This window comes from Falco rusticolus, chromosome 1, assembly GCF_015220075.1.
Source record: "Falco rusticolus isolate bFalRus1 chromosome 1, bFalRus1.pri, whole genome shotgun sequence".
In the NCBI taxonomy this organism is placed as follows: domain Eukaryota; kingdom Metazoa; phylum Chordata; class Aves; order Falconiformes; family Falconidae; genus Falco; species Falco rusticolus.
This window is the reverse complement of record NC_051187.1, coordinates 114,777,648-114,800,647: the sequence shown is the minus strand read 5'-3', so window position 1 is coordinate 114,800,647 and position 23,000 is coordinate 114,777,648. Positions and strand designations below refer to the sequence as shown.

At 42.6% G+C, this 23,000-nt stretch overlaps 2 protein-coding genes across 2 annotated transcripts; one reads left to right on the top strand and one right to left on the bottom strand.

The window, feature by feature from the left end:
- Positions 1-1,297: 1,297 nt before the first annotated feature.
- On the top strand, positions 1,298-17,450 carry LOC119152276 (calmegin-like). Its single transcript, XM_037397353.1, has 5 exons — positions 1,298-2,005; positions 3,545-3,664; positions 3,815-3,950; positions 6,613-6,731; positions 16,364-17,450. Exons 1-5 carry the CDS (start codon positions 1,853-1,855, stop codon positions 16,442-16,444), a joined length of 609 nt encoding a protein of 202 aa, XP_037253250.1. The 5' UTR covers positions 1,298-1,852; the 3' UTR covers positions 16,445-17,450.
- LOC119152280 (short coiled-coil protein B-like) lies at positions 16,312-21,395 on the bottom strand. Its single transcript, XM_037397368.1, has 5 exons — positions 21,345-21,395; positions 20,660-20,731; positions 20,473-20,556; positions 19,756-19,894; positions 16,312-16,527 (listed from the first exon to the last, which is right to left on the bottom strand). The coding sequence occupies exons 2-5, from the start codon at positions 20,676-20,678 to the stop codon at positions 16,446-16,448; spliced, it is 324 nt and encodes a 107-aa protein (XP_037253265.1). The 5' UTR covers positions 20,679-20,731; positions 21,345-21,395; the 3' UTR covers positions 16,312-16,445.
- Between the last annotated feature and the right edge of the window lie 1,605 nt (positions 21,396-23,000).

Here is a 23,000-nt window from a genome sequence, read left to right as displayed (position 1 = left end):
AAAAATCCCTCAAAAAATTTAAGAATGGAGACACACTGTTCAGAGGAATGAACAACTGTGCTCCAGCAAAAATGAAATTGGGTTGAATAAGCCTCCATTAATATTGAATTACCTTGAAAAATGTGCCTTCTTCCCATGCAGGCATTTAACCTGATTAGGTATATGTACAATGAGCCTGAGGTAGTCAATATTTTTGAGACTATGTTTTAAACTATGTGGAAGTACTGAAGTAAAATTTCCTGCGGAAAGAGCTTGGTGATCTGGTATGGAACCTGAAATTTCTTTCCAGTGCTCTGCCACCCTCACGGTGAAGAAAATGTATATGCTGTATTCACAGAATCAGAGAACAATCGGGGTTGGGTGGCACCTCCGGAGACCTCCCAGCCCAACCCCTGCCAAAGCAGGGTCACCCAGAGCGGGCTGCACGGGATCACGTCCAGGCGGGTTCTGAGTGTCTCCAGAGAAGGAGACCCCCCGGCCCCTCTGGGCAGCCTGCCCCAGTGCTCTGCCACCCTCACGGTGAAGAAGTTCTTCCTCCCGTTCAGAGGGAGCTGCCTGTGCCTCAGCGTGTGCCCGTTGCCCCTCGCCCTGTCGCTGGGCACCGCTGAAAGAGCCTGGCCCCGTCCTCCTGCCGCTGGCCCTGAAGATGTCTGCAGCCATCGATCAGAGCCCTCTCAGCCCTCCCTTCCCCAGGCTGAGCAGCCGCGGGTGTCCCAGCCTGCCCTCCCCCGGGAGGTGCCCAGGCCCCTCACCCCCTGCGCAGCCCCCGCCGGGCCCTCCCCAGCAGCTCCCTGTCTCTGGAACTGGGGAGCCCAGCGCTGGGCACAGCACTCCCGGGGCGGCCTCCCCAGGGCCGAGCCGAGGGGCAGGATCCCCTCCCTGCGCCTGCTGGCCACGCTCCTCCTCACGCCCCCCAGGGCGCCACCGGCCTCCTGGGCCACCGGGGCTGGCTGCCGGCCCAGGGGCAGCTGCTGTGCCCCGGCACTGCCCGGCCCTTCCCCGCAGAGCTGCCTCCCCGCAGGCAGCCCCCAGCCCCTGCTGGTGCGTGGGGCTGTGCCCCCCCGGGGCAGGGCCTGGCACCGGCCTCTGCTGGGCTCCATCAGGTCCCTCCTGCCCAGCTCTCCAGCCTGCCCAGCTCTCACTGGATGGCAGCGCAGCCTCTGGGGCATCAGCCGCTCCTCCCGCCTTTGTACCAGCCACCAGCCTGCTGAGGGGACGCTCTGTGCCTTCGCCCAGGTCACCGGTGAATCAGCTGAACGGGACTGGGCCCGGCACTGAGCCCTGGGCAGCACCGCTGGCCACAGGCCTCCAGCTGGGCTCTGCGCTGCTGGTCGCAGCCCTCTCAGCTCCGCCGTTCAGCCCGTTCTCAGTCCGCTCACACTGATGAACAAAAGCCAAAACTCTGTATTACGTAGGGAGAGACTATGGGAAGAAGTAACACCAATGTCTTACTTCCCTGCAGTATTTCCTAGGCTTACTCTAGGAAGCTTACAAAGTCTGTGCTTGGAACCACCAGTACCAGGAGGACAAGAGGTACTTTGTACAGTCAAGTTACTACTGTAACCCTGTGTGGGCAAAACCCCCTAATTTTAAGAGGTCTGCTCTAAGCCAGAAAATTGACACCCATCTGCCGGTCTCTGGTTTTTATGGAGGTTAAACCCTACTGCTTGTCTTTTTAAATTATGCATTTAAAATAACCAGGAAGTTCTAATTATTTTAAAATTTGTTTCAGTTGGTTTGTTTTTGAGTTGGGGATAGGTAACGCGATTACATCCTTTTTCCTTAAAAGGGGATCTGGAGCCCTCGAAAAATACAGAACCCAGACTATTTTGAAGATCTTCACCCATTCAAGATGACCACTGTCAGTGCTATTGGTTTAGAACTCTGGTCTATGACACCCGATATCTACTTTGATAACTTCATTATATGTTCAGAAAAAGAAGTAGCAGACCGTTGGGCAGCAGATGGCTGGGGCTTGAAGAAATTCGTAGCAAGTGCTAATGAGGTATAAACTTCACTACGTTCTCGATAGCTGAAAGCAGCGAGTAAGACGTGCAACGGTTGGAAGAGTTTTCTGTCAATTAATGCTGACAATATTAATTTGTCTTCAGTTAATAATCTTGCTGAGTAACTATGATAGGGTTTTTCTTGTAGTTTGGCATTTAGCCCTTCCTAGATCAATATGCTCTTTGATTTAAAAGGTTGTAACACCTTCCTTAAACACCTAGCAAGAAATGGGCCGCGTTACAGTTAATGGGATTTCTGCTTTTCATGGTGATGCTAGAAATTCAGTTCCTGTCAGCAAATGGAAGCTGAGTTACTTACACTCAAAGACCTCTTTTTTTCTCCCCCCCTCCCCTTGTGGCTAACTCCATTATAGATGTTCTTTAGATATTCCTCATGGGAGACAAACGGATATATAGTCATATGGTTTTTTTGTTTAGTAATTTTATGGCTCTGGCTGCTCTAGACGTACATTATGCAGCTCTGAAAATAGTGCACGTATGTTTACGGAGTTGCATCTGTTCTTCTGTTTCTACGTCTGCATCCACATTTTGTTTGTATACTGCACTTGGCCAGCTGCCACAGGTTTTTCTAGATCCCTGGCCTGTGCTGTAGGATGAACTTGTCCTGACGTGTGGGACCCTGAGCCCCTCTAGTGGCTGCCTTTACTGACTACAGTTTCTTTCTATCAGGCCTGTGTTTTCCTTGAGTGGCAAGAGCAGTTGTGGGAAAGAAGCGATGGGTTGGTGGCAAATGTGGCCAGTTCCTGACAGCTGCTGTTTGTCACAGGATGAGCAAGTAGCAACAGCAAATCGGCCCATGCAGTGAGGAAATCCACCTCTTCCCGGTGTCTTTCCCTTTTCTGAAATCTTTTGGGTTTATGTCTGGACTTGCATCTGTCCCTGCATGCACAATAGCAAAAAACATTCCCTTGAGACTCCTCCCTCCCCTGTGCCTCTCAAATGTCCTACCTTAGCTGCTGATGTACCCTTTTCAGAGGTCTTACTGGACCAGGCACTTGCCTTCCTACCTCTACCGTGTAAGTCAGAACTGGGCTGGGAGGACAGTTTACGCCCTGAATAATCGGCTCTCAGGGGAGAGACTATGGTAGTACAGACGCAGCAAGACATTGCTCTTCAGGAGGCCGGCTGATGCTCTGAGGTTCTTGATGCTTCGGGATCTTTCAGCTGACTTAGTACAGCATGGGGAGAAAATAGCACAGCTGGGAAGGGTGTAAAGTGGGAGGTTGCCAAGGCTCCAAATGCCACTTTACAAAACTGAGTAGTGGCCGGTCTGGTATGTTTGGAGTACCAGGTTTGTTCCTTCTTACCCAGCACCTGCTGTTTATTTGCAGTGTGTTAAGCTGTTCCTTTACGACTACCGAAATCGATATTGTTTTAGTCATTAAAAAGCGAAGGTAAAGAAGGGTTTACTTTGGGCAAGGCAAAGCTTAAAATATATACAGTAGACTTTTTAAACCTATTAAAATGTTGAAAAGGACGTAAATGCAAAATTTTTTTTATTACTGTTTTTAATACAGCCTGGTATGTTTAGTCAACTGGTGACTGCTGCGGAAGACCACCCATGGCTCTGGGTTCTTTACATCTTGACATTGGGTCTCCCTGTTGGCCTAGGTGTGTTGTTTTGCTGGCCAGCAAAGGTTAGAGAAATTTACTGTATTTTTATTTGGCTTTATTCTTAATATTTTATTTGACAACTCTGAGCTGTTGATACTATTTAGCTTACAGTGGCTGTTATGTGTAATTCTTAATTTCAGCTTAAATGTAAATTGATTCTTAATCTGTTGTAGAAAACAGATGAAGATATTGACTTAAAACCCCCTGATATATCTAAGCCAATTACAAAGGGAGAACCAAAACAAGAGAGAGAGGAGTTAGAAGATGATGAAATGGAAGAAAAAGAAAACGAAGAAATTGCTGAAGATGGTAAGATGAGCAAGCCAGCTTGCAGCCTGATTAAATATAAAAACATGAATAGGACTAGTTCACAGCTTACATTGCCAATAATTACAACCAGTTGTTTTAGAAGGTGTGAAACCAGCCTTGCTCCGGGTCTCCTTTTTCTCTTTGGCAACCTCCAGCGAGTGGTGGTCCGTGGCTAATAGCTCTTTGATAAATACAAGCGGGAAGTATGGCTCTCCTTAGTGCTTTTTCACTTTCAGTCAGTTAACGTGCCTCCAACAGTCATGTTTGTAGACAGTGATGCATATTTTCTCCCTTCTAAATATTTCATGTATCGACCACATTTGAATGGTTCAGATTCGGGTACATGAAGTGTTTAAAGTCACATTGTTGTTTTTAAAACGTGTCTGGAATAGCTTTAAGCCTTAAATGTAAAGGTTTCGGCTGATGCATCTGTGTCAGGGTTTCTACCTGGAACTATTCTGTTGGTCACTGATTCTAGTAACTCTTCATAAAGCCTGAAAACGTAGTAGAATTGCAATACTGAAGTCCGCTGCTTCCTTTGTGTTGCCTTCTAGCAACGCACTGCATACCTGCCGAGGTCTGTCCTGCTGCCCCAAGGGAGAAATTAATGATTCAGTAGTTGAGCTCTACTTTGGCATCCAAGGAGAAAATAATGTTCTGTTACTGTGCCAAAGATTACTGGTACTATTCAACTATGGCTTTGAGGTTCTCGTAGCTTTTCCCAGAGTCTATAGGAATGGATAAAAAGCAAATCACCTAACTTACAGTACAAGATCTTGACTTCCACAAGAAAATCCTTAGCCTCAGACCTCTGCAAGATTCTGCCCCTTTACTTTTCCTCGGTAGGAACAAAGAAAGTGTCAAGTGACTAGCATGGAAAGCTAGAAACCTAGCAGATGTTCATTTTTTTGTTTGTTTTTTCTTTCTTAGTACTGACATCACTTTGTGTTACTGACTGAAACTTTGTGGGTTTCATCTGTCTCTGCACTGTGTTCCATGAGTGCTGACGGCTTCTGCCTGTATGACTTCAAAGTTTGCTCGGCATCCCCTCAGATATTCCCACGCCACTACTTAGAGAATGGAGTACATTGTTGGCGCAATGCTTGCCGCATCACGCTTGGTCCATCTGCCTTACCTAGGCCTTTAATTATTGTAGTTATGCTACGTGTATTTTTTACATTAGCATAAATTGTAGGTACAGCACTTCAGCATTGTAACTTCCTGCATTTTATATCTGTCTCTTATATGTGACTACTGTTTGAATTTATATGGTTACTTTTGTTTCAGTTTTACTGAGCTGAAGCAGTAAGAATTGGAGGTGTCGGTGGTGTTGGCTTTCTGATTTTGTTTTTTTAACGCTGAAGGTGGTGCTTATGGGACGCAGGCATGACCTGACAAGGACAGAATTGAGCACTGCTTCATTACTGTTTGTAACTGAGCCACTGGCAGACCGTTAGTTGTAAATTGCCATCTTACGTCCTTTCTGTCAGGTGCGGGTATGATTTCTTGTTTGCTCTTGATAGAAAGTATTGCAAAGGGTACTCAATTTCTAGAAATTTTCACTTTAAGACCTCAGTTTGAAGTAAAGGAAGAGACTTGCCAAATCTCAGTAACTTCTCTTTGAATCATGCTGTGGTTGCTGAGGTTTCGCTTTTATAACGAGCACAGATACCTAAAATGCAGGCGTGGGAGTGCTTGCTTGCAAGTACTGAAGCCCAAAAACTAGAAATCAAAACAGTTGGGTGCCTGGCCTCCTTCATAAAACACGCAGAATCTATAGAGTTGGTTACCCTAGAAGGGCAACCTATGTGCTGATCAGAGAGCAGCCTAGAATTCGCGATACTTTGGGCACGCATTATTCTAGTGCAGTGACGTGGCCCCAGTAAGAAAGCAGAAACCCCCTCTGTTGCTTAGCCTATGGTTTGTCCAGGGAATTCTGGAGAGTAAAAAGACAGGGTTTTTACAGCTCCCCTCCTTCTTCTCCAGTCCCTGTCAGTTCAAAGGTCTAACTGACTTCAGGTCTCATAGAAAGCTTACCGATTTGTGGGTAGTGGGCATATTTCAGGTGAGCTGAGGGAAGTACAGTGCTTTTCTGACTGGTTTCTGTATTGCAGTAATGCCTAAGAAGGGGGTAAGCACAGAGCTGCTTGTCCCGCAACCAAAACAGCGTGCCAAAAGAATTCCCTGCTGCAAAGGGGATTACCTTAGGATGTAGGTGTCCCCCACGGTGGATGACTGGTGACTGCAGTATTGTACTTTGCCAAGTCAGAATTTAGGCAAAGATCTGTGATGCCCGAGTTGTCCTGTTTTGGACTCCAGTCTCAAACTGTGTAATAGAATACTTGGACTTCAGCACTTCCCTAAAGGAAACCAACTTAAGGTTTTCATTTTAGTCAGTCACTTACAAGTCTGAAGAGAGCATATGCTGTTGCGAAAAGAGGCTAGTTGGAAGCTGTTAAAATTCGTTATTAGATCCGACGGTGATCGATTTCTACTAATTCATGAGAATTCTACTCTGGATCACAGAGATGTTTTTATGGGTTATTGTAAACAAGCGGTTCCTTCTGAGACCGAAATGGGCTTCTTTTCCTTACTAGTGTGCCTGGATGTAGTGCATTTTTAATGCAGTTATGTTTACAAAGTAAAATTAATTTCTTCGCAGAAGAGGAGGGTGAAGGTGGTAAAGATATTGATGATGATGAACAGCAAGAAGAAAATGAAGTTGCAGATGGAAGTCAAGAAGAAGGTGATAAGTCAAATAAATCTGGCTCAGAAGATCAGGTAAGCTCACGTTTTGTCTGCCAGTTTTGTCTTTGCCCTTCTCCAACATCGCACCTCTAAGCCTGGTTACCTACAGGAAGAGAGTTCTTCCGTTGAGCCATTAAACCAATCACGAGGCGGGAATGTGTTTTTATTTGTGTGACGCCGCAAATGCTATGTGTAAGTCTGTGAAATATGTCTCTTTCTGTGCAATTTTGGCTAGGAGGTGATATTTATTGTAAAGTACGGCTGTAGTATAGAAGTGATCGTGCAGGTCTCTGAACATGAAGCATTTTTACAGGAGTATAATTTTTTAACAGATTATTAAATGTATTGCAAGTCTTGAAAATTCGGGTGCTGTGGTAGACGTCAATCTCTTTATCACGATACTTAACAGAAAATATGTTTCTAACTGAATAGCCCTTCAGTGAGACACAGAAAAACCTTAAGCTTCCAGGTTGGTTTTTTTTTGATTGCTAATTCCAAAATAAGGTTTTAAGCAAAATGACCATACTGGTTTTGAATTCAGCACTTGCAATTACATTTTTCTTGTGCAGATTAATCCGGTCACTAGATAATCTGTAAAATGTTTTCATTAAAATAATATTGTAGAATGGAATTTCTGTGTGCTTTTCTTGCTTGTCAGCTACTCATTATCCTTTCATTTAGAAACTCGGGTATGTCTGAAATGCTTTAGACCCACCCACGGTATTTATGTTGGTCATCTTGTGCATTGTTTCACCACTGAGATTCTTCACCAATTTCCCCTTATTCAGTACTTCCTCTTGTTCCTGTAAGATTATTTTTTTTTTTTCCTGGTACATTTCCCTAGGAAAAGAGTATCTGATAAACCCCATTAAAATGCGTATGACTCTTTGTAAAAGTAATTACAAGATCTCAATGTGTGTATACCATTACACGGTATCGCACTGAGGTTATGACTTGCTTTTCTCTGGGTATTTTCAGGGCGTAGAAGTTTCTGTCATGAATTAGTGACCTACTTGAGAGACGTCATGTCACCATGTCCTCACTCAGGTTGTGCCACATTCTGTGAGCTGTTCCTTCTGAATGGGGTGCTCGCCATTAGGTGGTGCAGGAAAGTGAGGAAGCAATGCATTGTCCGAGCGGAGTTCATGTTGGAAAGGCTTTTCATGCACCTCTGCAAGCGAATCACTTTTAAACTGAGAAGAACACATCTGATTTAAGAACAGTTTGTTCTCTTTGTAGCTCTCCAAAGGCAGCAGTTAAAATCTTTTAAATACTACTTAAGAATGGGAAATTAATATTTGCCTAAGATACACTTTTGTTACTGAAATCTTGGAATGATGAACTTATCAACACCAATGTGATGTAGATAAGCAGACACTTCATTAACGGCTGGGTGCATGAGTGAGTGAGTCCTCTCATGATCAACGCACACCAAGTTTCAAAATCATACACCATATATAGAACGTATTCATGCATATTCATTAAGTATTCATGCATAATCATAGTATTTCCCAAAAATCATTAACATACTCTCCTCCCATATCCGATTCTGCGCAGTAAAGGTTAGAAAGGTCCACAAATGGGTCTGGGGTACGATTTGCGTAGGTGGTATATGAGTCGGTGGTCGCGCTCTCCCCCTGCCGGAATTACCTTTTACTAAAGTTCATGGTTTCTTGGCAGGTCACTACAAGTTGTTCCAGTCGACCCTCCCCAGTTCCCATTAATTCTATATTCCAACATTTCAATACACTTTCTACATACAGAAGACTAGTCAAATGCACAGAAATCTGTAAAATCCCAAATCTGTTACCTAAGTTTTAAACAATGATTCTAGCCCATTCTTCTGGCCTTGGTACAGGGCTGTACAAAGGATTTCATAGCAGCTTTTGCTGTGCAACTACAAGTTTCATTAAAATATATTTCTTATTCCAAATGATTTTATAAAATCAAATAAAGTCAATTAATTCTAACTTATTAGCAGATCTGTAACATTTCCCCCCTTTGAAAGTGTTGAAAATTATTATTTCAATACTTTCACATTATTTACATAAAATTTCTTTCAGCATATTTTGGTGGTGGACTTTATCTTGGTGGAATCAGTTGCTACTTCTCTCATGATCATGCGATTGACTGCAATTCTATTGGTAAACTGTTTCTTCAAACAAGCATATACTAGCATGAGCATCAGAAAGACAATCAGTAACAGAAACAAAGTTTTGATTATGGACTGTATCCAAGAGCTTAGATTCCATCGTAATTTGCTAAAAATTTTTCCCAGCCATTCTTCTGACATATTTTCTTGAATTGATTCTGTTTCCTTTTCAATTTTACCCAGTAACTCCAGATCATGTTCCACATCTGGGTGACATTTGGAATATGAATGCAACAGTGGTCTAATCTATCCTTGAGATATCCACATACCCCATGCTCTTTAAATAGAAGCATATCTAATGCCATTCTGTTTTGTAAGGTCATCCTGGAAGTCGCCTGTAACTGTATAGTCAATTCCTTAAACCCTTTCTCGGTGATGTTTGCTAACTTTTCTCCTTGACCTGTTAACTGATAAAGCCGTTCTCTATTTCTATATGATGCTATAGGATTCAAAAGTGATGCAAGAGCCCAGCCAATTTTTACTCCGGTTGATGGTTTGTTCCAAGTATCATCATCTGTTTCAGACCTCTTGGTTCATTTTAATTTCAAACTTTCCAAGGGTCCTTTAAATGGTATTTTTTTCCAAATTGGACACAATGTTGACATGCCTAAAGTAATTTGTTTCACCTTACTTTCTAATGGTAAATGAGTTGTCCAGGTTCCATCACTTAATGCCCAACTATATGTCCTGGATTTTGAATAGTAGATTTTCTGCAACTAAACAGAGTTCCTTCCCTAGGTGTAAAGGTGCTGGTTAAATTGAGAGTATTCTTAAGACCTCGGCAAAACCAACCATATTTTAAAGCAGCTGCCAAAGGAGGAATTCTTTGAATTATTAAATCTGCATTGCTGCAATCGTACACCTTTCCACATTTCCACTGTGGCACTATTTTGTGCTCCTTCTCTCTCAATGAAGTTGCTTTATCATTGACTGAGGGTAAAACTGCAAAAGCTTTTCCATCCCAAATAAAACACCAAGGAGTTCTGGCCATGTACTGGAATTGGGAAAATATGGACATGGACCATATAGAGTCCCATTGTCCTACTAATTGTGTACCTTGGCCAGTTTTGTTACACTTCCATTCCATGATACTTTTGTTCACATTGGTTTTAAGTTGTACATCATAAGAACACCATCCTAACTGGGGATTTGGACCCCCAGGAAGAAGAACTCGAGCTACGGCACTAGGTCAGGATCCTGTTATAAAATCATAATTCAGTAGTTTTTTACAATCTGATTCTTTACCTGGCGACTTCCACTGTTTTCTGATAACCTTTACTTGTTCATACCATTGAGTTACTGGCCTTTGTTCACAATAAGTGGTTTCATTTTTATGTTCCAGATTGGTCAGATTCATAGTTAAAATTCCCCATGGAATAGATTCATCTACTGCCCTCGGTATTGGTAAACAAGCAGTAATCTGCGTAACATTTTGCAAAATGGCAAATCCTTTAATCAATCCTAACATCAATTTTTCCTCAAACATTTGTTTGGCAATGTTAATCACTTGTTCTGTTTCTAATTGTCTTTTGTTCCTGTCCACCAAGTCAGTCCATGATCCTACCAACACTACTGACCAAAATAAAAGAACAATCAAAACCTGATATTAAAAAAATAGACATGTTTCAAAGTCAATTTTAAAGTCTCTGAGTCACGGTTAACAATCTTCCATGGAGTAGGTGCTTTCTTCACCCCAGTATAATGTATCCAAGTACCTGATTCTGCAATCTTGATAGCTGTAACAGCGGTTAACAGCATCTGAAAAAGGTCCTCTCCAACGTTCCTGCAAAGGTTTGGAGGTCCAGGTCTTCACATAGACCTAGTCTCCTGGTAGGAAATCATGCATTGAATTCTCCAGGGATAAAGGTCTATTCCAAATTGCAGCCAAAGTTTTCCCTTGAGAAAGCAAATAGTTACACACATCCTGGTTTCCTTTTACATGTATGTTTGGATTTGGTTCTGGAGACTCATATGGTTTTTCATATAATAATTCATGATGACTAACTGAGGTTCCACTCTTTGGCTGTACCCTGATTCATAGTAATGCCAATGGAAATGCCTGAGGCCACTTTAGATTAGTTTCTTGACAAATTTTACTTATTTGTCTTTTTTAAGTCTGACTCATCCTTGCTACCTTCCCACTAGATTGTGGCCTCCAGGACGCATGTAAATCCCAAATAATACCCAATCCTTTGCTAATACTTTGAACTACTTCTGCAACAAAGTGTGGACCTCTGTCAGAAGAAATTCCAACAGGAACTCCAAATCTTGGAATTATTTATTGTAGTAACCAGTTCACTACTTCTTTTGCTTGTGTGGTGCGACAGGGAAGGGCTTCTGGCCATCCTGTAGAAGTATCAACCCCCACCAGGATGTACCGATACCCATTTTGTCTAGGTAACTCTGAATAATCTACTTGCCAATAATCTCCAGGTTCTGTACCAGATTTCAATCTACCCATTTAAACTTTTTTCTTAATCACTGGATTATTTTTCAAACATACTTCACATTTTGCAGTTATCATTTTAGCTATTCCCAACATTTTAACTGATACTTCTTGTTTCCGTAAAGAAGTTACTAAGGCTTCCGCTCCCCAGTGACATTCCTGATGTCTTGTTTGAATTACCTCTCTCATCAAAAGAGGTGTAACCACTACCTGTCCATTAGGGGTTACCCACCATCTGGCTAGGTTTTTCTTAGCATTTAATAACTGACCTAATTTGTCATCTTCTTCTGAATATCTTGGTTTCTCCCTGGGAAGGATTACTGTTTTAGAAGGAATTACTGGTATTTGTAATGCTTGTTTCTTTGCTACCTTTCTTGCCATTTTGTCAGCCAAATTGTTTCCAACAATTATTTTTGTGTTCCCAATTTGATGTGCTTTACAGTGCATGATTGCTACTTGATCTGGTTTCTGAACTGCTTGCAATAATTGTAAAATTTCCTTTTGATGCTTAATGTTTGATCCTTGAGAGGACAACAGCCCTCTTTCTTTCCACAAAGCCCCATGGACATGCACTACCCCAAAGGCATATTTTGAATCTGTCCACATTATTTACTTTCTTGTCTTTACTTAATTCTAGGGCTCGAATCAAAGCATTAAGTTCCGCTTTCTGGGCTGATGTGGTACTTGCCAATGCTCCTGCTTCTGTAACTGTAGTATCTGTTGTTACCGCATATCCTGCATATCAGACTCCTTGCTCCATAAAGCTGCTTCCATCAGTATACAATTCCCAGTCTGGTCGCTCCAGTGGTACATCCTTCAGATCTTCACGACTGGAATAAACATACTCGATAGTAGCCAAGCAGTCATGTTCCAGTTGTCCTTCTTTCTGTATGGAACTTAAAAACACTGCAGGGTTTACCAGGTTAGTTGTCTTTAGATTCACATCATCCTGTTCAATCAGTACCACCTGGTACTTCATCATTTGGCTCGGAGACAGCCAATGTATCCCCTTCTGTTCTAAACAGTTATCACCATGTGTGGGACACAGACTGTTATTGTTCTTCCCAAGGTCAATTTCCGAGCTTCTTGTATGAGCATCACTGTTGCCACCACTGCTCGAAGGCAGTTTGGCCACCCTCTACTCACTGTGTCCAGTTGTTTGGAGAAGTATCCAACTGGTTGTTTCCAGCTTCCTATCTTCTGAGTTAACACACCCAGTGCAAGGCGTTGTCTTTCATGAACAAACAACTGAAAATCTTCGGTTACATCCAGAAGTCCCAAAGCAGGTGCAGACATTAAGGCACGTTTTAACTCTACAAAAGCCTTTTGCTGTTGTGGGCCCCATACAAAGGGAGAATTCTTTTGGGCCTCATACAACGGTTTAGCTATTAGCCCATAGTTCATAATCCAAAGGCGACACCACCCTGTCACTCCCAAAAACACTCTGAGTTCATAAATATTTTTTGGCTCAGGTATACTGCAAATGGTTTATTTGCAATCTTTTCTAATTGTCGCTGCCCTTTTGAAATTTCAAAACCCAGATATATCACAGTCTAGCAGGCTATTTGGGCTTTCTTCCTGGATACCTTGTACCCATTTAGTCCAAGAAAATTCAAGAGGTCAATAGTCACGTAAACCTTTCTTCTGGTATGTCATCCACATATTGTAAATGTCCAGGCCTTGATTTGTCCTGTTTCCAGATTTCAAGCTCCTTTGCCAGCTGATTTCCAAAAATTGTTGGGCTGTTTTTAAATCCTTGGGGTAATCTTGTCCATGTTAACTGCATTTTTTGCCCAGTTTGTGGATTTTCCCATTCAAAAGCAAACAGTTTTCTGCTTTCCCTTTCCAAAGGTATACAAAAGAAAGCATCTTTCAAATCAAGCACTGTAAACCACTGGTAAGTCTCCTTTAACACTATTAACAGCGTATAAGGATTTGCTACTACAGGATAAATATCCTTAACTGTTTGATTCACTGCTCTCAAATGTTGCACCAGCCTATATTCACCCGAAGGTTTTCTGACTGGTAAAATAGGATTATTATACTCAGATTCACATTCTTCCAAAATTTTATACTCCAAAAAATTTATCAATCAATTTCTTTAGTTCCTGTCTATCTTCTGGTTTGATTGGATATTGCTTAATTTTTACTGTCCCTGCTCCTTTAAGTCTATTTTGACAGGCTCTGCTAGTTTCAATTTTCCAGGAATATCTGCTTCCCATACTGTAGGGATCACTGCCAAATCCACCTCCAGTGGAATTTCTTGCTCCTTTACTTTTTCTTGTATCATCAGGATTTCTCTCGTTTTTGACTCAGGTATTTTCAAGAAAAATTCTCCTTCCTCAAAAACAATTTGTGCATTTAATTTGGATAACAAATCCCTTCCTAACAAGGGTATCGGACATCCTGGTACATACAAGAATTCATATATAATTATCTCATTTCCAAATTTCAAATCCAGGGGTTGCAGGAATGGCCTGTTCTCTTCTTTCCCTGTTGCTCTTATTATATTGGCTGGTTTTGTTCCAGTTTTTCCTGTACAGGTATTTAGTAACAAAAACGTTGCTCCTGCATCCACTAAAAATTTAACTTCTTTTTCTCCCAGCTTAATTATAACCAGAGGCTCAGCTGGGTTCCCCTCCAGTCCCCTTCAATCATCTAAAACCATTACTTTGGCTATCTCCTGCTGAACATTTCCATTCCATCAAATCCATAACTGAAAAAGGCACTTTCACGTACAGTGGCCCATCATTACCAACTCCCTGTTGCAGGGGAGCTATTGTTTGTGTCTGCTGTCGAGTTCTCTGGGAAACAGGGGTATGAATTACAATCTCGGACAGTCCCTCCTCCACGTCCTCTGTTCCACTACTCTCCGGTTCCTCCACCTGCTCCTGTTCCCTAAATTCTCGACCCCAATTCCTTTCTCTCCTAGGAGGGGATATATCTAATTCTGGTCCTTCATCAATTTCAGAGGCAATTCTCTTCTTCAAACAGTCCTTCCCAATCTCACAGGTTGAGCAACAGGATTTTTTTTTTCATTTTCTTATTATCAGAGAGTATAGCCATTACCAAATTATCTCTAATAGTTAGCTTACATTCATCCTGCCAATCTTTTCTTTGTCTTAAGTAAAAAAAAAAATCCACATATGGCATTTCACTCCATTTCCCCTCTCTTTTACAGTCCGGCATTAACTGCAGAATAGTGTTATAATTTAGTGTCCCATTCATGGGCCACTTTTCCTGATTATCCAACGTATACAGAGGCCACCAATTATTACAATACTCAATCATCTGGTTTTTTCGCAAATCATCATGTAAATCTCCCCAATGTGCCAATAAACATCCCAAAGGAGAATTTTTTCGGGATTTTGTCATTTGCAGTAAGATTACCCATACTTTTACTTTTAAACAACTGAGTTAACTTAGATGCCATGGTATAATCACTTTACAATACACAATCACTCAAATCTGTCACTCTGATCCGTAGATCTGAACTCCACAGTCGCTTTCGTGCTCAGTTGCACGTCTCACCCTTACAGCCACACTCACACTTTTCCACAATTGTTACCTTAAACAAAGGTATATAACACAATATTACACACTTAATTTTCTCCTCAATACACAACCAAAGTAAACAATTCTGTATCACACAAAGAAAACTTCTATCTTCTTGTTAAAGGTGCTGCCTTAGAGAACGCTATTAGCATATAGGTTCTTTTATCTCCGCTATGTTCTTTTATATCCGCTACTGTCCAACCCTGCAATAGCTTTCGCTTATGTCTTACAGGCAAACGCCTAAACTTCCACTTCCACAAGGATCCTTTAGTCCAACCCTGCGCAGCTTTCGCCGCGTCTGACAGGCAGACAAATACAGTGGGACTCTAACCCACTTCCTACAGTGCGCTTACTTTAGTGGAACTCTTAACCCACTTACTACAATTACAAAAAAAGAAGTGTCTTACCAAAATCCAGGGAATGTTGCGAAAAGCCTTACAGATCGGGAATCGATGGGTATCCCCGAGAAATCCTCGGTGCCGGCTGGAACTGATCAGGTCCCCAACTCCTCCAGTCTCCTTCAGCGAGGTCCCATCTGGGTCGCCAAAAACTGTTACCGAAATCTCGGAATGAAGAACTTATCAACACCAATGTGATGTAGATAAGCAGACACTTCTTTATTAACGGCCGGGTGTGTGAGTGAGTCCTCTCATGATCAACGCACACCAAGTTCCAAAATCATACACCATATATAGAACTTATTCATGCATATTCATTAAGTATTCATGCATAATTGTAGTATTTCCCAAAAATCATTAACATACTCTCCTCCCATATCCGATTCTGCGCAGTAAAGGTTAGAAAGGTCCACAAATGGGTCTGGGGTACGATTTGAGTCGGTGGTCGCGCTCTCCCCCTGCCGGAATTACCTTTTACTAAAGTTCATGGTTTCTTGGCAGGTCACTACAAGTTGTTCCAGTCGACCCTCCCCAGCTCCCATTAATTCTATATTCCGACATTTCAATACACTTTCTACATACAGAAGACTAGTCAAATGCACAGAAATCTGTAAAATCCCAAATCTGTTACCTAAGTTTTAAACAATGATTCTAGCCCATTCTTCTGGCCTTGGTACAGGGCTGTACAAAGGATTTCATAGCAGCTTTTGCTGTGCAACTACAAGTTTCATTAAAATATATTTCTTATTCCAAATGATTTTATAAAATCAAATAAAGTCAATTAATTCTAACTTATTAGCAGATCTGTAACACTTTAAGGAAGTTGCTAAATTCATTAGTGTCACTGCTTTTAAGCCAGCGAGTAAATGGGCAAAACCAAATTTCTGGCATCAGTTTAGATGGTACTATTCTTTCTGAATACAGAAAGGAAAAGTCTTCTACCCACTCCATTGTTGAATTAGTATTGTGGAAAAAGAAATGTCCTATCGCCTCAGTGTTGCATTTAGTGATAATATGATTGGGGGTGTTAGGAGGAGGAATGAAGTACCATGACAGTTTCAATAAATTAAAATGGGTTTACAATTTTAATGCTGGATTTTTTTATTTTTTTCAGATGAAAGAAGCTGATGAAAGCACAGGTTCTGTAGATGGTCCGCTGAAATCGGTGCGCAAAAGGAGAGTACAAAAGCACTGAGTTACTTCCAGCTAGTATTTGTAGGTCTAACTAACAGTAACTTTTGGTATGCCACTTCAGCAGGCCTCACAGCATGCAAGTTCCTGCGATTTGAAGGAAAAAAGGGGACTCACTGCTATGTAACCTCTTTTAACCTTCCATAACTTCCTTGATTCTTTTTTTTTTTTTTTTTTTTTTTTTAAGGAGAAATACTATCTGTGAGGAGTACAGTGATGTTTTGAATTCAGAATAGAAGTGAAATTACAAGCTGGCCAACTGATTTTAAGGTGAAGATTCTTACAGTGTGAAGATTCCTAGAAATTAATACTAGTTGGGGATAAACTTATTCCAAGTATTTTTTAAAATTAATAATTTATCATATTTTTGCAGCTCTAGCACAAAATTAGCTGTTTACACTTTTCAGCTACAAGTGGATGATAGTAGAGATAGGTCACAGCTATAGCAGTTCACGCTGCTATGAGAAAAGGTACTCTTTTTCTGTGCAGAGCTAAATGCAATAACTGTTTTTGTATGATGATTTACAATTTTATTGTAAATTATTTATCTTAGTTGATCTTGTTAGATTGGTGGTCACCTGTTCACTTTAGACATTGGTAACAGTAATTTATTTTTAAGAGATATTTTAAAGTAGAACATTCCTAGAGCAAGTGATAATTGACATGACTTGTTTCACTTTCGGATGCAGATACCAAATCTGCAGAAGTGATCCACAGGCAACTTTTCCAAACTTTTATAGTTCTTGTGTTCCAAGCCAGAGTGGGATAACCTTTGTTTATAGAACACTTGCTAAGTGTACATTGCCTCCTAAAAATATTTAGTAATTCTTGCTTAACATGAAATTTATTAATATAGATAAGAATTTTTGATTGATAAAAGTTTTTTACAGATGTGAGTAACTGGGCATTCTCATAATACAGTTTGAATAAACTGCCTATTGTGAAAGAAACGTTGTTTTGTTAAAGTTCAGCTGTATGTTAAAACAAACAATAAAACTGCAGTCACCAGATACCTCTTGCTGCTTGGCAGCTGCCAATACTGTTAGTAGAACGTAAAAGGCTAGCAAAAGCACTTCTACCTTAAACCCAAGTAGAAATACATTAATTCCTAAGGAACCTAACAGATTTCCTCATGCCTGACAAGAAGTTAGTTCACCGAAATATTCTCACAACAAGTAGAGTCCGCAAAGGTTCCATGGAAGTCTCTTAACAAATGAATGCTTAATTAACCCTAACGAGGAAGCCAGCGTCTTCAAGTGCTCGTGTTGAAGTGTTCAAAAACTAATTATTTGGGGCTCCGTTTTGTGCAAACTACACGGAAAGGCCTCTGGCCTTTTGCTTGGGGTTTTGACAGCTAAATGCAGGTTCCCCCCTCTTTATTTAGGGTCTACATGCAAAAGGTTAAGAAGTGAGCACTCTGCCTGCCTGTGCCTTCTCGGCAATGGAAGTTGCGAGCAATGCCGTATCCCGCTAGTAACAGCTACTGTGAGCTGTCAGGGAACAGTCTGGCATTCCGTTTGAATGAATCTTGTCTGAGCCTGGTAAAAGTCCTTTGGAATTGTTCCGGTATTTGGGAGTGGTTTCGGGGTGGCTTTTTTTCTGTGCTGTGATATAGTTACCCCAGGGATTGGTCACCCCGGCAGGCAGGGGATGCTAGTCTTCCCTTAGGGTTTTGAACTTCGGGTTCCCAGAAAGTCTTAATTAATGCCCCATCAACATTTTTGCTTGTGCCTCGCTTCAGTAAATAAGGAGCCATTTGTTATGGGTAAGATGGTCTTGTGAGGCCATGACTCAAGGGTGCGCTTCGCAGTAATTGACTCGCTAAGGCCCGTCTCACTCTAACACAGACTTAATGACTTTGACTATCTGGAACCTGGAGATAGAAGACATCCTTCTGCATGCTGGCTTACTTGGATCTAGTGTTATGCTAGTAATTGGGGGAGAAATGTCAGAGCTTTAGGGGATCTGAGGCTGTAGATCTGGAAAGCCAGGCAAAAGGGGAACACCCTTCCACTGACACTTTTAACACTGAGGTTTCACACGCAGTTCCTGCGTGTAGTCCATTTATAGCTGAACAGGTATTTCAGGAAAAATACTTGACCTTGCTATTATGGCTGCTTGAAAGTGCTTTGAAATTAACAAACTGATGATAATCCAGTTCCAGGATGCCTTGCTATTAAAACTCGGTCATCTTTGGAACTCCAAGAGTATCGGACCTCTGCAGCCTGCACTCTCACCAGCCACATCGTAGCTTAGTAAAAGTGGTCTTCCCGAGAGGATGCCAGATCCCAGACTGAGAATTTTCTATAGTCAGGGAAGACTAAATAGTACCAAGGCCGCCTTATTTAATTACAACTGAAGCTGCTCCTCGGTTAGCTTCCACCTTCACGAAGCACTTCACAAGCTGAGGCTCTGGGGCAGGAAAACAGTGGCTCTAAGGCCTGAAGCAATGACAAGTTTGGCACTGCAGAAGAAAGTAACAGGTGGCAAGGAAAGGCTTGTTCTCGGTTCCTCACGGCAGGTTGGTCACAACGAGCGTGAGCAACACTGATGACCTGTTTCTGTAAAGCTCATTACTCAGATTTTAATTTAACTCTTAATCAAAAACTGAAAAACTTCTGGAAGATTATACATGGTGATGCTGTGCCTGATCACTCTTTGAGGAAACAGGAAAGTGAAAACTGTTTGAAGTGTACACCTTACACTCCGATACTGCATCAGCTTGGTATTTCCCCGATGAAGTTGCTTAACCTTGTTCCTCTTCCCTTACCCTCCCCCTTCCCAAAACATCTTAAGTGTTTTTCTGTACGCAAACCCTACAAATAAGGTCATGCTGTCACTACCTCACAGAAATTCTTTAACTGGTTTATAGGTTTTTGTTTAAAGGTGCTTTGCAGAGCTATTAACAGTACTAGACACTAAATATATTTTAAGTCAAAGAGGTGATGCAATTCAAATATTTTTCCCGACTTGGTTATAACCGTATTATTTTGCTAGTCACGAATCCTACCCTAAGACCTCAAAGAGCACCAACAGACTTTTGTTTCACCTGACAAACCAAATCCAGTTTTCAACAAGGTATGCTCATTTTAAAAACAAATACAAAAGTTTAGTAAGTCTCTACGCTACATTTGCAAATTGCTTAATCTTAACAATACACAATATGTCCTTAATTCTGTTTATCACCAAAATTTATCATCTTCAGGTATCCAGTAAAGCCACAAACTAAGGTAGTTGAGCTCATGTAGCCCGTGCCCATTAAAACAAAAAAAGACAGCAGCAATACAATGACATCATCTGTGAGTCAACCCTTACTTCCTTTTGCTTTTTGTGTCAGTTGTTTGGAAAACACTAGACGCTGACATCAGATTTTCTATATATTGTCCAAGAACTTGGTTTTCTGATTTCAGTTTCAAGTTTTCTTCCTTAACAGCATCTACTCGTGCTGAGAGATCTGCAAAGGTGATGGTATAAGAAAAATATTAGACGTTATCACATACAATAATGAGTACGTTCTACGTGCCTACATCAAACTATTCACACTTTAATGAGGGAAACGTTGTCTATAAGGTACTATCTTAAAAGACGCTGTGCTACTCACAAGTTTTATCTAAAGCCCATTTTTCCTGTATTATTTTGCAGCGGAGTGTTTTGACCAACTCGTTCCGTAAACTTACTGTTAGTCTGTACCTTTATTCTTTTGAATTTTTGATTTAAGCTACTGCAGGCTAAACTGTACGGAAACAAAAGTTCAGTGATGAGCAGACTCAAAGATACACGTCAGCTAATGAGCCTGGGAAAGTTCACTGTTGCCCCCCTTCTGCCTGATGTGTATTATATGTCGAGCAGACATGATGTTGCAGAAAGAGGGGGGAAAAAAATAGTTGAGACCTTGCTTACGTACCTTCAGCTGCCCAAGTGACATACTTCTAGACACTTTGGCTAAGGTAGGGCAGAGCAGTAAGGTTCTCTTGTTTTGCTCATTACTGCCTGCTTGTAAAAAACCCAGTGCTGATGCATCAAACTGCTGACCTTCAAGTGTGTGCTGCAGTTCCAACACTTGGTTAATAAGCCGTGTTTTCTCTTCTAATTCCACCTGATTTTCAGCCTCAACAGCTGCAATAAATCATATGAGTTTGAATACAACCTCTGTAACAGCTGGAAATCATATCAAGTAGAAAAAATAACAATGAAGAACAAGAACATTAAGAACTTATACCATCCATGTCGGCGTTCATCACTGTAGAATGGGCTCTCTCCACTGTTGAAGAGCGTATTCCGGAATGATGGTCTGCTTAAAGATAAACAACAACAACAAAACAAAAAGCTGAGGCAAGAGTAAACCTAACCGCCTTTGGGGTTCAGGTGCGTTTTCTAACCGCTGTTGAAAGCCAGCACTCAAGCCTGAGGCAGAACAGCATTTCTTAACGTTCCCGGGTTATTTTTCCTAGAGCTTTAGGCAGTACGTAAACATGATTCTCCAAGTAACTACGCTTCAGCGTACAAAAATAACAGCTCTGGCTTACTCTAGATCCGCATAAAATAACCCGGCGTGTCAGCGATGCCGTTGCCGCCTTCCCAGCGCCGATCCTTCTGGAACGGGCGGTTCAGGCGGCGGCGGGGCCCTGCCCTGCCCACCCCGCGTCGCGGCCATCGCGGAGGCCGAGCCCGCGGGGCCACTGCCCCTCCCCGCGCCCCCCGGCGGCTCTGCCCCTGCCCGCAGGGCGGCCCAGCAGCGCCGGGGCACCGGGCAGCGCCGCAGCGGGCTTCAGCGCAGGGCCCGCCGGAGCGCCGCGGCCCTCCCGCGCAGCACCCCGCGCCGCCCGCCCCCAGCACCGCGGCCTAGAGCATCGCCCGCCCCTTCCCGAGCGGCCGTGGCCCGGCGCGCCGCCCCGCCTCCTCACCTGCCGCCGCCGGCTCCCCGCGGGCTGCGCCCCCCGCCCGGCACGGCCCGGCCCGGCCCGGCCCGGCCCGCCCCGGCCCCGCCCCCGGCCCCGCCCCCGGCCCGGCCGCCGCTCTGCGCCTGCGCCGCCTCCCCGCCGGCTGGCCCTGCGCGCGCGCACCGCTGCGCCCGCGCCAGCCAATGGGCGGGGCCTCGGCACCTCCCTGGCGGGCGGGCGGGAGGGCGGAGCCCCGCGGCCGCCCCGCCCCGTGCCGCGTGCGGGGCGCGTGTCCCGGCTGGCGGGGCGCGGGGAGCCCCGCTCCTCCGGCCCAACCGCCCCCGCACCCCCCGCACACACACAGGCGCCGGCCGGGCCCCCCCCGCACACAAATAGTTGCCTCGAAGCCCACATGCATAACCCATGGTATCTATATAGGGACTATGTAGCTTAAACCATATATTGCCGTGAAATACATCGATATCGCACCCATGTGTTGCAAGAATGTATCTGGTTATAAAGAAATAATTTGATGCTGTTTAAATACTCAGGGGGATAAGGTATTTGGGAACTGTGCCCTCTGCTGTGCTTTTTTAATACACTTCAGAAAATACATGTTTATCATTTACATCTTCTGGGTGCCTCCACAGTATGATTAACAGCGTGTTAATAACTTCTTTTTACATGATAATTTCAAGTTACCAATTTATAGTCTCAAGGGTATTGCTAAGCTTCTTACAGAGAAGTGTTTCAAGCGGCAGTTAGGAACTTACGACCTTTTAAAAAAAAAAACCCAACAAACCCAAAACAAAATGGTGTAGTACTCCTTAAAAAAAAAAAAAAAAAAAAGGGGGTTATACTGTTGGGTAAAGTTCTGTGAGCTGGTCAGAATTCTGCGGTTGTTATAGCAAAATGTGTGTGGACCCTAACTTCAGACTGAGTGTTAGGGCTCAGGCTAGTCCAGTCTCAAATAGGTTGTTGGCAATTTATTTTTTTTTCCTGTTGGGATGAAGAAATGGATGGGGAGTGGGAAGCTCCTCGGATCCCTAATCCAAAGTGTGAGACTGCACCTGGTTGTGGACACTGGGTGCGTCCTATGAAGAATAACCCAAACTATAAAGGAAAATGGAAAGCACCTCTGATCGATAATCGTAATTATCAGGTAATAGCAATATTGTAGGTTGTTAAAAGGTAGAGATTTCAACAGAGCGAGCGAGTCAAGTATGTTTATATTTAAAGTATATTTAGCTAGGCTCTTTCACAGTATATTTATATTTAAAATGAGTTTGAATACACTCACTGAACGTTTTGAGCTTTTTTGTATTGAATGCACCTTTTTTTCTTCACGTATACTAGAAAATAGAAATGCTCTCTATAGTAAAACACTTTCTCTGTTGGAAGTTGCTTTTGCAATGATTTGCACTGGTACCGCTTATTCAATGTGCTCTGTAGAATTGTATTCTCAATTATGTTATCGTTTAATGAAATACTTTTCTCTTTTGTTGGGGTTTTAAGTATGGGTCTGTTAAAAGAATGAAACCTTTCAGTAAGCAGATTGATGTACTAGGTCAAGTTTTAGAGGAAGCATCAATTTTGGATAACTAAATTCCCCTCCTCCCCTCCAGATATAAGAGGTAGTCAGTTGGATATTAAAGGTAGTTACATTGTATTAGTTACGGC